The sequence below is a fragment of the Malaya genurostris genome, chromosome 3, assembly GCF_030247185.1.
Source record: "Malaya genurostris strain Urasoe2022 chromosome 3, Malgen_1.1, whole genome shotgun sequence".
NCBI classification, from domain to species: domain Eukaryota; kingdom Metazoa; phylum Arthropoda; class Insecta; order Diptera; family Culicidae; genus Malaya; species Malaya genurostris.
This window is the reverse complement of record NC_080572.1, coordinates 89,308,042-89,320,513: the sequence shown is the minus strand read 5'-3', so window position 1 is coordinate 89,320,513 and position 12,472 is coordinate 89,308,042. Positions and strand designations below refer to the sequence as shown.

The 12,472-nt window shown below is 37.2% G+C and overlaps 1 protein-coding gene across 6 annotated transcripts in view; it reads right to left on the bottom strand.

Annotated features, from left to right (window-relative positions):
* The window catches only part of LOC131435168 (uncharacterized), a 63,151-nt gene extending 51,457 nt beyond the window's left edge, over window positions 1-11,694 (bottom strand). Inside the window, exons 1-2 of one of the 6 annotated variants that reach the window (XM_058602781.1) lie at window positions 11,521-11,694; window positions 363-1,076 (exon numbers count right to left, since the gene is read on the bottom strand). In XM_058602781.1, coding sequence (XP_058458764.1) covers window positions 363-480 — 118 coding nt within the window. In that variant the 5' untranslated portion in view covers window positions 481-1,076; window positions 11,521-11,694. The other 5 variants (XM_058602779.1, XM_058602780.1, XM_058602782.1 and 2 more) reach the window with 5 other exon arrangements.
* Between the last annotated feature and the right edge of the window lie 778 nt (window positions 11,695-12,472).

Here is a 12,472-nt window from a genome sequence, read left to right as displayed (position 1 = left end):
AATTTCGCATTCAGGCATGCAAAAGCATTCCAAATGAAGCAAAAGTGTTTGATCGCTTTTTACTGTTGCATGTTACACGGAGAAAACGAAGGTTACAACCGGTTTGAAGTTGAAGTTCGCACCATCCTAATAATGGTAGCAACTCAAAGTCAAGTTCAACGGTATGAGGTCGTGGATAAGGAGCATTGAATCGAGATTTTCTTCTTATTCATTTGTTTATTTTGGTATCATTTTTTTCCATTGAGCATAGAAAGTGAAGTTAGAGTTGTTTCTTATTGCTAATTTTATATCCATTTCATACATTCGACTCTCTTAATTTGTATTACTTTGAAGAAGACAAATATACACGAAAGGTCACCTACCTATTTCTCTTTCCGACAGACCGGCAATATCATCCGTAGCTACAGACCGGCATTTTTCAGTGGCGAGCAGTCCCAGGAAAATTATAATGTTTGGCCAGACGTGATTACTCCTGCTCATGTTCTTCTTCTGACTCAATTCGTTGATGTTGTTTTCTGTTGTGGTTGTTATTAGATTGATGTTGTGACTACAGTGACCGTCGGTTCGTCACTAAAAATCACTGTAGCTGTCACTGAAATCACCAACAGCCAACTGCTATCGACTGTATCAGGCCGACTTTCTCTGCTATTGCTGCTGCGGTCCCAAGCGATTCTCGATATTTACCACATGTTTACAATTTTCCCTCTTCGCTTCTCGTCACCGGCATACGACGTTGTTGCCGATTTCACCTACCGACCGGGTGCACTAACAGCGGAGAGTTTGGACACCCTTTCCGAATGCACTTTTCCTTCGTTTTCTTCTCTTCATTGGTTTATTCTGTACAATTGGACAAACAATGTGGCCAAAATTATACGCATCTACTGAATATTTAGTGCCTAAAATGTTTCTTTTTTGAAAATTCACTAAATGTTCTCAAGTTCCTCTTTGTCTGAGATTTGCATTTCTTTTAACTGTCATTTCTTTTGGAATATTGTTGAATGTAAATCGCAAGATGTGTTAGAAATAGCGTTGTTTATGAAGAGATATTTTATTTTCATAACGCAACAAACTTATGGCTGAGAATAAACGAATACCGTAAACTAACCATATTAGATATCGTCAAACGTTCAATGGTTTGGTTTATATATTGACTTTTTTGACAGCTCATTTACAACCACAACTGCAAATGAGATTGGTTGTTTAGACGATTAATCAACTTCGGTCGACGTCAAGATTAATTTAAGAATTTCCGGATATTATTTTGCTTACGGAGCTTCTACCAATTAATATTGTCGTTCCGTAACCGTCCCAAGCCGGTTATAGTTGGTTGATGCCACGTGTGAATCGCTCTTACATATTGTTTTGTTTGCATCACGAAATATATTGGCCATAAATTTTTCACTGGAGCCGTCCAAGTACAAGATGGCAAAAATATATTGTAAAAATTAATTCTGGGTAACTCTTACGAATTTTGTTTTTGATATGATGACCATTACAATTCCGGTTTGATTTAACCAATGATTTTTTTGATACAACCAACATTTGTTTGATTGAACCATATTCTAGATAAACTACAGGCATATTTTGTTTGAATCTGCGATATCCTGGTGTGAAACAACTATTTTTTATGAGCAACTAATTGTTTTGTTCTAATGTATGAAAAATTCAAAATTTACACTTTTGAAATATTTTGTTCGAGCCTGTGTATCTGATATCTGTGGCAATATTCCAACACATTCAATGGTGTTTCAATTCTCTCATCCCAAACAGGTTGATTGGTTGATTCGATCACTTGGGATTAAGCTTTCGTAATGTACTTGAACATTAATAAATGTTTTCATGAATTACTGATTATACATGAACTCATCAAAGGTAGCATGCATTTAGATAGTATTCCTCAACATTAAATCGACGTTATGCTATTCATAGATGGTCTTAGGGATAGCTTTCAACCATATAAGTTCACTTTAGCTGAATTCGCAAAAGCTCAAACATACAAAATGATCTACGACACGCGAATGTCTACTACATTCCAAGAAAACCATTCCAAAAGAAACCAAAAAGAATAAAAGAAATTTAAAGTAATAAATTATATAGCGAAAAGGCATTTTGACCAAATAACCAATATATAAAACGAGACTGAAACAATGCAGCCTTATCACGTTATCTTGAGCCTAATTCGCATTTTTAATTATGAAGATGATTTTATCATCCACATTACCTATTCATGTATGCAGAAAGTGTTAACCAATTTTCCTTATGTTCGAAGCTTTGACATTTAAATTTAACAAGCTGACATGTGAAATAACTTCTTATGATTGCTTTGGATTTAGTAATCTAAAATGCAGAAATGAATAACGGTATAATTAATTTTATTTCAATTTTTCGCTCACTCATTTCATCTTCTTCCCTTTTAAATTTTTGCAGATTACATAAAAGAATAAACGAAAATATTTTACGAAAAACATGTCATTACGAACGTTGCGTTACTTTTTTCAAATTTATCTAGAATGGTGTTTGTAACAAAAAAATTATTTTTTGTCTGCTACTACACATCACCTGTCAGATCGGAAAGTTTTATCAATTTTTGTTTTTAGTATTGTTAAAACGTAGAGCCACCTTCAGCTAGTTTCAACATTCGAATACAACTATGTAATAAAAAAACCGCGAGAAAGTTACCGCAGAGACGAGACTCGAACCGGTAGGTAGCTCCTATCCGGAGGAATTGTTTTGCCAATTAAACTATCTTGCATGTGAAAACACATAAAAAACAGACGAATTGACTAGAAGGACCGAGCATGCTTCGCTGTGCTCGGGTGTCGCGGCATTCAATAATAGTCATACCATTACTGAGTGCTATGGTTTACGATTGCAGAACAAGCATTTTTATTGATTTGTATGGGACTTCGTAATCTTGAGTTTATCTTTGGCTCAATTGCATCGCCAAGTAGCAAATCGCCTTTGTATCGCCGTTTTGATTTTTACGATAGTTGTTCCAACTATTGTTTTTATTTAACCAACGTGGTTTTTGAAAAAAAAAACACACAGTTAAAAATTGTCCTGTTTTAAATGCTGTCACATTCTGGAGACAGCAGAAAGTAAAACTAAAATCAGAATGCAAAATCAATAATTTATTTAGTTGAAATCTATTCGCGTTGCCTTTAAAAATGTCAGTGAAAACGATATGCACATAACAAAATCATAACACAAGTATATCAACAGTTGATATGTATAACAATTTGTGTTATTTTGAGATGTTTAACAAATGAAAACAGTTGAAAGTTAAAACGTATGATAACTATATAATAACAAAATCAGTTATGATGTTTTATTTTCATTTGTTCAATAACTGAAAAAATGAGTTCTTCCGTTGCTTCATATCGAAATATAATGATCAGAATTTCAAAGAACTAAAAGAAGCAACCAGATCACTAAATAAATTATTCATTTATTAAAAGAAATCATTCAACAATTTTGTATTGAAACGATGTTTAAAGTTAGCTGTGATATAGTTGTTCTGTGTTGAATTTTCTATCTAATTTATTTCAACTTTTGTTATAAAATTCTGCTTTCGGACCTCTGTAGTTATATCAAATTCAATAATAATTGCGATACAAACGTTTCAAAATCTGTTACGATTTTGTTCCCGCTAGAGTCTTTTTTGTTATGATTTTTGTTATTTTAACAGCTTACTAGCCAAAAACATTTCAAAATTTGCTACAAAATAGTTTTGTAATAATTTACTCCAGTTGTTATAATTCTGTTAATACCATCTGATCGGATAGTGATAAATTCAAATTTGCTTATGATATAAAAGATTTGGTGTTAAATTAGGAAACGTTTTCAGTTTTGGTGTTACAATTATTAAGTAATGCATACAAATTAGTACTCCAAACGGAAAACCCGTCAAACACAAAATTGCAATATTGCAATTGTTGATACTTGCTTTGGCTATTTCAACAAAAAAGTTACTGATTTTACTAACCGGCTGCTCGGCCATCCATGGAAGTTGACCATCAATGTTAACTTCCCTCTCTGAGCAGCCTAGATAGCCGTGTAGTGTCGGTAGCGGTTTCCCAACTGCTAAGAATAACGCTACGGTCCACCTGTACCGGTGGTATAAGTCCACCAAACAGGTAAGCCGTGTGGCATCCGGCGGAATTATTTTTTACCAAGAATTGATCCACTGGTTTCCTATTCCATGTCGTAAAAGGCCACAAAAATAGGAACTCCTAAGTCAAGGTGTATTTCCGTGCCGATGGCTGAATGGCTGCAGGAGGTTAAACATTGCAGTCGTGAACGGAATATCTTGGGTTTTTCCCTTACTGGATACACGCAATGCTTAGCAATCAACTTCTTTGATCATCGCTTCGGCAGGCCAGAGATTAGAAAGCTGAGTGTCTGTGGGTGTCCTCAGGGTGGTGTACTGTCCCCACTTTTATGGAGCCTAGTCGCTGATGGTTTGTTAAGGAAACTTAATAACCTTGGATTTCCGACTTATGGTTTTGCCGACGATTGTCATATATTGATGACCGGTATAAGCATTGACACTCTCTTTGATTTAATGCAGCAAGCCCTGCGATCTGTTGAACAATGGTGTTGTCAGGTTTGGATTATCTGTAAATCCGGGCAAAACATCAATGGTGCTTTTCACTCATCGTAGGATAATTACAGGAGCTCGTCCGTTGCAGTTCTTTGGTTCAGGGGTCACTGTGGTCGATCAAGTTAAATACGTCGGGGTTATTCTTGACTCAAAACTGAATTGGTCTGCTCACATTGATTTCAGGATTAAAAGAGCTTGCATGGCTTTCGGCCAATGCAGACGAGCTTTTGGAAAATCATGGGGACTCAAACCCAGATATATTCATTGGATCTACACAACTATCGTTAGACCAATTTTAGCATATGGATGTCTTGTATGGTGGCAGAAAGGAGAAGTCGCGACAGTTCAGTCAAAGCTAAATCATCTCCAAAGGATGGTCCTAATGGCGATGACAGGAGCATTCACGACAACTCCTACTGCTGCTCTAGAGGCGCTACTGTGCATTAAACCACTACATGTGTTCCTAAAACAAGAAGCATTATCTTGTGCATACCGTCTTAGGGTTGCAGGGCTTTGGAACAGTAACCCATTAGAATATGCTACCAGTCACACTCGCTTGTGGTCTCAAATGGTTCCGTGGGATGAGTATTTACTCGCTCCTAGTTACCTAACTCTCACATGCAGTTTTCCTTTTAAAACATTCAATGTGAGCTATCCTCTTCGTTAGGAATGATTGTCTGGTTGTCTGGAACGACAACTTGATGAACACATAGTTTGTTTTACGGACGGTTCTCTGTTGAATGGTCATGCTGGTGCTGGTATCTACTGTCGTGAAATAGGCTGGAGCAGTCTCATTCACTTGGTAGATACTGTACTGTGTTCCAAGCAGAAATCTACGCAATTCTGTGTGGAGTACAATCGGCACTTCAGCAGAGGATCTGTAGTAAACGTATTTATTTTTGTTCCGACAGTCAGGCAGCCTTAAAAGCACTCAGTTCGAATGACTCACGGTCGAATCTAGTGATCGCATGTCGAACTCAAATTGAAGACCTCAGCATTTCAAATGCTGTTTACTTCATATGGGTACCCGACCATTCTGGTATTACTGGAAATGAATGGGCTGATGAGTTGGCTAGAGCTGGTGCAACGAATGATTTCGTTGGTCCTGAACCAGCTTTACCACTTTCAACTAGTTGGATAAAGCACAAGATACGTTCTTGGGCTGCATCCAAACATGCCAGCTACTGGCGCAGCTTGCAAACTTGCGCTCAGACAAAAGCATTTCTACCAGATTTAAATCTGAAAATGTCAAAGTGTCTACTGCATTTCTCCAACAGGTTTTATTAACAGCAGACTGTTCGGGACCTCGTAGAGGTTCAGAATTTCCTTCTGCTTCCACTAAATGTGATCCTCAGCAGATTGTTCAGCATCCCTTAGGGGTGCAGAATTTACTTCTGCTTTTATGTGTTTTTGTGTCGTCAATTTTTCCCATCCTCCTAGTCCAACCCTTACCATTTCCTTTCAATCCTTCCCTCTTATATATCGGGAAAATGATGCTAAAAACGAATTGATGGCAAGGCACAAATCTCCAAATATCAAGGGGAACGTACCATTTGAGCCAATTTGTTCTGATTCCTGAACATGTCTGTTATTTTTTGCATAATCAGACAGTTGAAGATTTGATTGTTATCACATGCTGTCAATTCAAGATGAACATTTCAGAAGGTCCAATCTAACATTTTATTATATGTTTTTCGTAGCCGAATTTTAACAACCATTTCATTTCATTCGTCGATTTTCCAATTCAAAATGTCCGATAATACCTTTTGCAAATTTTGTCTTGCATTATCTCAGTTTGAAGGTAGCAAATCAGAATAACAGAAATCTTCTTGGTTAAATAAGTAATGTGTCAAGCCTAATTTAAAAAAAAATCTGCTAAAAGTTACGTTTCGGTAGGTACATGAAATTAGTTTAAATTATACTAACTAATTTTTTACCCATGCAGTTGAAAATGTACTAGGTTTTAGAACAATTTAAAACTGAAGCAACATGATATTCGATTGCTGTGTAAGTGAAATAATAATATTTTGAATTCTGTTTTCAAAAATGCAACATATTGAACACTCCAGCAGCTGACGTCAGCAACTTGAATCAATTGATTCATTAGTATTATTAGAATCAATGGGATTATTACAGTCAACTCCAGCAACAAATAAAAATAATTTCATTTCAACGATTTATTTTAGTCTTTTTAAGACGTAGAACCGTCTTGAGCTAGTTTTAAATTGGTCAATATCTAAAGGGGGAAGCAGATTGAAAAAATCTGTTCATGAATCTGTACATGAAAACACCCCAATTGACTAGAAGAACCACGCATGCTTCGCTTTCGTTGGCCAACACAGCATTCAATTAAAGTCCTATCTCTATTCTATCTTTCTAGTCAGCTGGAATTTCTCTTCATGTGTTTTCATATGCATGGTAGCTTAATTGGCAAAACAATTACCCCGGTTAGGAGGTCTCTGTGGTAACATTTTCGCGGGTTTTATTACATAGTAATATTTACATGTATAATCGGTTTCCCCGTTAGATAAAGACTGTGCCAGAAAGTATGGACGCAACTAAAAACCGCTGCCATTTCGCAATGGTTCAGAATCTGTCAATTTTTTTGGCTGCATCCTGTTGTTTACACTCTTCTCTAACCACTTGTGCAGTTGTTTATTCGTTTTCATTAGTTTGTTTCGAAATGCGTGGACTTTCAGCAGAACAACGTCGAAAAATTGTGTACAAATGATGCACAGAACGCGCACTGTCACTGAGAAAGATAGCAAAAATGGAAGGAGTAAGTGGAAAAGCCGTGCGAAATGCAATCAGGAAGTTCGGTGAGGATTACACCTTTGAGGATAAACCGAAAACGGGTCGAAAAAAAGGTCCTGCTAATTCTCAGTTGGATAAACGTATACTGAAGGCGTTCGAGCAAAAGAAGGAGGTTTCAGTTCGGGATGTGACCAAAAAAGTGGGCACTTCGAAGTCAAATGTTCTTCGTGCTAAAAAATGTTTGAATCTTCGAACCTATAAGAAGCAGAAACAGGAAGCATCGATCAGGCCGAGGGTTCGAAAGCTATACAATACGATTCTAGATGGAAATTTGAACTGCATAATCATGGACAACGAAACCTACGTGAAACTCGATTACAAATCCTTGCCGGGACCACAATATTATACGGTGCGAGAAGGGCAAGTGTAAAACCAGTCCGAGACATCGATTGAAGTCGAAAAATTTGATAAGAAAGCTATGGTCTGGCAAGCAATTTGTAGCTGCAGTAAGATTTCGAAACCCTTCATCACTTCTGCTTCAATGAACAGCGAAATATACATCAAGGAATGTTTACAAAAACGACTTCTACCCATGATTCGAAGCCACAAGGATCCTGTTGTTTTCTGGCCAGATCTTGCTTCTTGTCACTACTCGAAATCAACGGTAGAATGGTATACTACCAAAAATGTCACTTTCGTCCCAAAAGACATGAATCCACCAAATTGCCCACAACTTCGACCAATTGAGGAATTTTGGGCATTAACGAAGGCACATTTTAGGAAACATGTCTCGGCAGCCGAAACCATTCAACAGTTCGAAAAAGATTGGAAAAAAGTGTCAAAACTTGTCGCCAAGAAGTCTGTACGGAATTTAATAAGAAACGTTCGCAAGAGGGTGCACCAGCTAATCTACAATGGCTAAGTAGCAAATGTTGAGAATAATATTCTGTTGTTGTAGTCTAATATTATCAGTATATCGAATAAAATTTGAATATCTAACACTTGTGAATTATTTACAGCGAAACCAAAGTGCGTCCATGCTTTCTGGGACAGTCTTTACGGATCAAATTTAATTCATTTGCTATTAGAAACAGTTTCAAAATTGAAGAACTTGTCCCCATATGTATTATAAAATTGTTTTCAGATTGCTCGTCCATTTCACATACCAGGTAAATCCAGTAAATAATAATTTATTTAAAATTGCACTGAAGTCCATCTTAGCACTTGAGTTTGGCCAATAAAATGAATAGTTGAAAGAACTAAAATGCTGATTACACTCAACTCAGGTAAATTGATCTAAGCTAGTTGTTTTAATCCTGTTTATTATCGATTCAGATAGATTCAACGGATCAGGGTCATTTCGCCGAATGCCGTTTCGCCGAATGTCGTTTCGCCGAAAGAGTCATTTCGCCGAAAGGGTAATTTCGCCGAATTCGTCATTATTCTTAATATCGTAATGGGAATTGTTAAAAAAGACAAATAAAAAATGATTATGTCTACTCTCGTTTTGTTGATCTACAATCGTGCTTCTGATATGATCCAGAGACTTGAATAATTTTTGTAGGTTTATTCATGATCCTCAGAAAGGAGTTCCCAAAATAACTTGCTGACTTCATTAGTGTACCTAGCCGGTAATTGTTTGCGGAATTTTCCGATAATTGAGTGCAGATGGAAAAATATCTAATGCGGCTTCGCCACATCGTTTCGTTCGTATGCTATCTGACTTCGCTACCGGTCTTTCGGACCTAACTGAAGCAAAGAAACCCAGCTTTGAGTAGACCGGGCAAACGAGACGGTTACAGGTTTATATACAAGAGGCCGCCGCTTCCGACGGCGAAATAGCTTTTTCGGCGAAATGACCCTTTCGGTGAAACGACTTTCGGCGAAACTACTTTCGGCGAAATGACCTGCTCCCAGATTCAACAAGATTTTTGTTGTTTTAACTATCAGCTTTGTTGTTTTAAAAGCAAAAATTATAGTTTAGAAAAAAAAACAGCATTCGATTTTTTGTACCAAATTTTAACCAATCGAATTCAGAAAAACAACTAACATTCTAGTTGTAATGCGATCGCGGGTGGTTCCGTATGTACTAAGATACATAAATGAATGAGATTGCAAATAACAAAATTGGCTCAATAAAATGTTGAGCCATAAGATTATATGCGTTTAAAAATCAGACATAAGGTCTACTTCATTGTTTTTGTGAATAGGTATGGTAATAAATAATCAACACCTAAACTTCAAGGTATGAACAAAACTTTTATTTTCTAAGCGATTGGTTTAATGTTAAAATATAATCTCAAGGCATGATTTATCCAAATTATTAGTTGCCTTGGATCGAAAAAAGAAAATCAATTCATTTATTCGCAAGCTGTAAAATAATGGTGTTGCACGGCCAGTGAGAAAACTATATTCTCTAATCATGCTATCAACAAAGATATTACGTAATATTTTATGATGATTACTTAGTAACTTCACATTGAACAGTAATAGTTAAGGATAAAACAATTCAATACAATGTACTATTTATGTGACATATACGATATTTATTTTATATATTCCACATAGTTCGGCATGTTAAGAGTTTTATTAAAGCAATCATCAAATATTTGTTGAAATAGAAAAGTGATGAATAGTCTTGATGACTAGACAGCATATTTTTCAACCAACGGTCGTTTCTGCAAATTGAAAAACAAAAAAATATAGTTTAAATAAAACAACAATCGATTAACTGTGCCAAATTTCAGGAAATAGAAAAAAAACTATTTTCCAAAGGCTGGAAGGCTGAACGTACCGGGAATATTGACTATTTAGGACTGAGCTGATTCCATCCATCTATCACATGAAAACTTCTCAAGTACAAGACAAAAAGTTAATAATTACTGTGAGAAGATAATGAAACACATTTGCTCATTTTCTTCTCTAATTGTTTCCATAAAAGATCCACAAGGAAAATAGAAGATTCACAGTGTGATATGAAGTGTATAAGTAAATTGTATCAAAATCGTGTATCTATAACCGGCTTTAACCAAGTTGCGGTCGCTAGTCGGGTAAAAAATCATGGTATGCAATTTGACAACGACCTCGTCTCTTGGTTTCAATTTAATAGTTTCATTTGCTACGCACTTCAAGTCGATTCATTCTGGCGCAATCTACACATTGTTTCAATTGAACAATAATGGACAGAGTGCTATTGGCACATATAATATCTCTATTATGATACTTGAAATACACTTATTTCCTGATTCGCTCATATCGATGCCGATGTCGACCCAGTGCGCGGCACCCGCACAACACAGATTTCAGACCATAATTAGCATAACTTATTCGTATGTGGTGTATTGTGCTGTGACTGTGGCCCGATTGACCACCAATCATAAGTCAGCAGAGTTGTAGATCAAAACAAAGACGCGAAAAAGCCGTTCGTAGCCAGCGAAGTAAAACGTTTAAAACGATATGTATGCGAATAAATAGTTGCAACACGCCCGAATGCACATTTGGCCACATTTCACCGAGACGAACGCCTATTTAATAGATTTGTATTCGAAAGGAAATTTTTTTTCTGTATTGTTATCTGCTATCACACTATTTACTAGCTCGACCGGACAGCAGCATAATTTTTCGTTTTTCTCTTGATGCATTCCACAGCGAATTTACATCACCACGATAATAGTTTTCCATCAGTTGTTTGTACATTTTGCGCTTTTGTACGCAACACGGACATGTGGGAATCCACTCGCACGATAACGAAATTTGTTCACATGAAGAACTTTCAGCCGCACAGACCTGTTTTACGGTAACGCTTGACCAGCCGATCAACGCAAAGTTTACGAATTTCTTCCACACTTGCCACATATCCATTGAATGCTTCTTTCCTTACATTGTACAGGCACGCGTTTGCGGCAGGTAACGGAAATTTCACTTTCTCGTAATCGAATTCGCCCGGGTCGTCTGTCGACTAACCCTCGATAACTGGCATGAATATTAAACTTAAATCATGGTCACCTAACGGAACCCGGTTTAATCTGGTTGGCCCCCATATGCGATTCTCTGAACGATAGTAAATTTAAACCATGCACCGGTTCAAAATAGATGAAACGGATTCACACTATTCTTCAGAATAACCGAATCTGTTACACCATCGTGCACGGTATGATACCGACCATACTCTACACACACACACGGCAACGATCGATCGGTTCCTCATTACGGTTGGCGGAAAATTCACAAAGATTCACGAATTTCGTTCCGTGCACAGAAACCTCGGTAGGCTGTGATATAGTGGCCCGCTCGGTAATAACCGAAAGCGAAATGAAAACACGCGTCCGTTTCGAAGCACAAACGTGCAGAAACTAAAATCGCGTGATCCGACAAAGCACTGACAGACGGCAGGCAGGCAGGCAAACTTTCATTTGTTCGGGCTCGTCTATTTGGATTTGGAGGTGTGCAAAGTGCGAAACTATCCGACAACGCGAAAGGCCCGTAATCGCGAGATTACCTGCCAGATGCCTGCGCTATCGGCACCAAAGGATACCAAAGCGTTTTTGCATGAACAACAGTAAACCGGCCTCCGACTTTCCGTTGTTAAGCTTGTTATCATTTATCTTTCCATCTTTGTATTTTTCTTAGGCAAATCGAAGCCATTTGAATGAAAATATATCAAAAATGGAATACGAGGTCTATTCAAAAAGTTCGGAATTTTTTAATTGCGCGCGTCTGGAGAGTCCGGTGGTCAAAATTATTTTTTATTGTGTTGGTACATATGTCTCTAATGTATGGTGAAATTTTCAGCTGTATTCATTGTTTACATTCTGTCTTGTAGCGGCTGGTGTAGACGTGTTTTTTTTAGCTCGGCGATTTTTGTTAGTTTAAACAATGGAAGAATTGAAGAATTTGTATTAAATTTTGCGTGAAAAATGAAATAAAGTGTAACCAAGTGTGCGAAATGTTACAGAGAGCCTACGGTGAGTCTGCTATGAAAAAAACAAGTGTTTACGAGTGGTATAAGCGTTTCCAAGATGGCCGCGAAGACGTTGAAGACGACGAACGCTCCGGTCGACCCAGCACGTCAATAATCGATGAAAATGTGGGAAAAGTAGAAAAAATGATTATGGA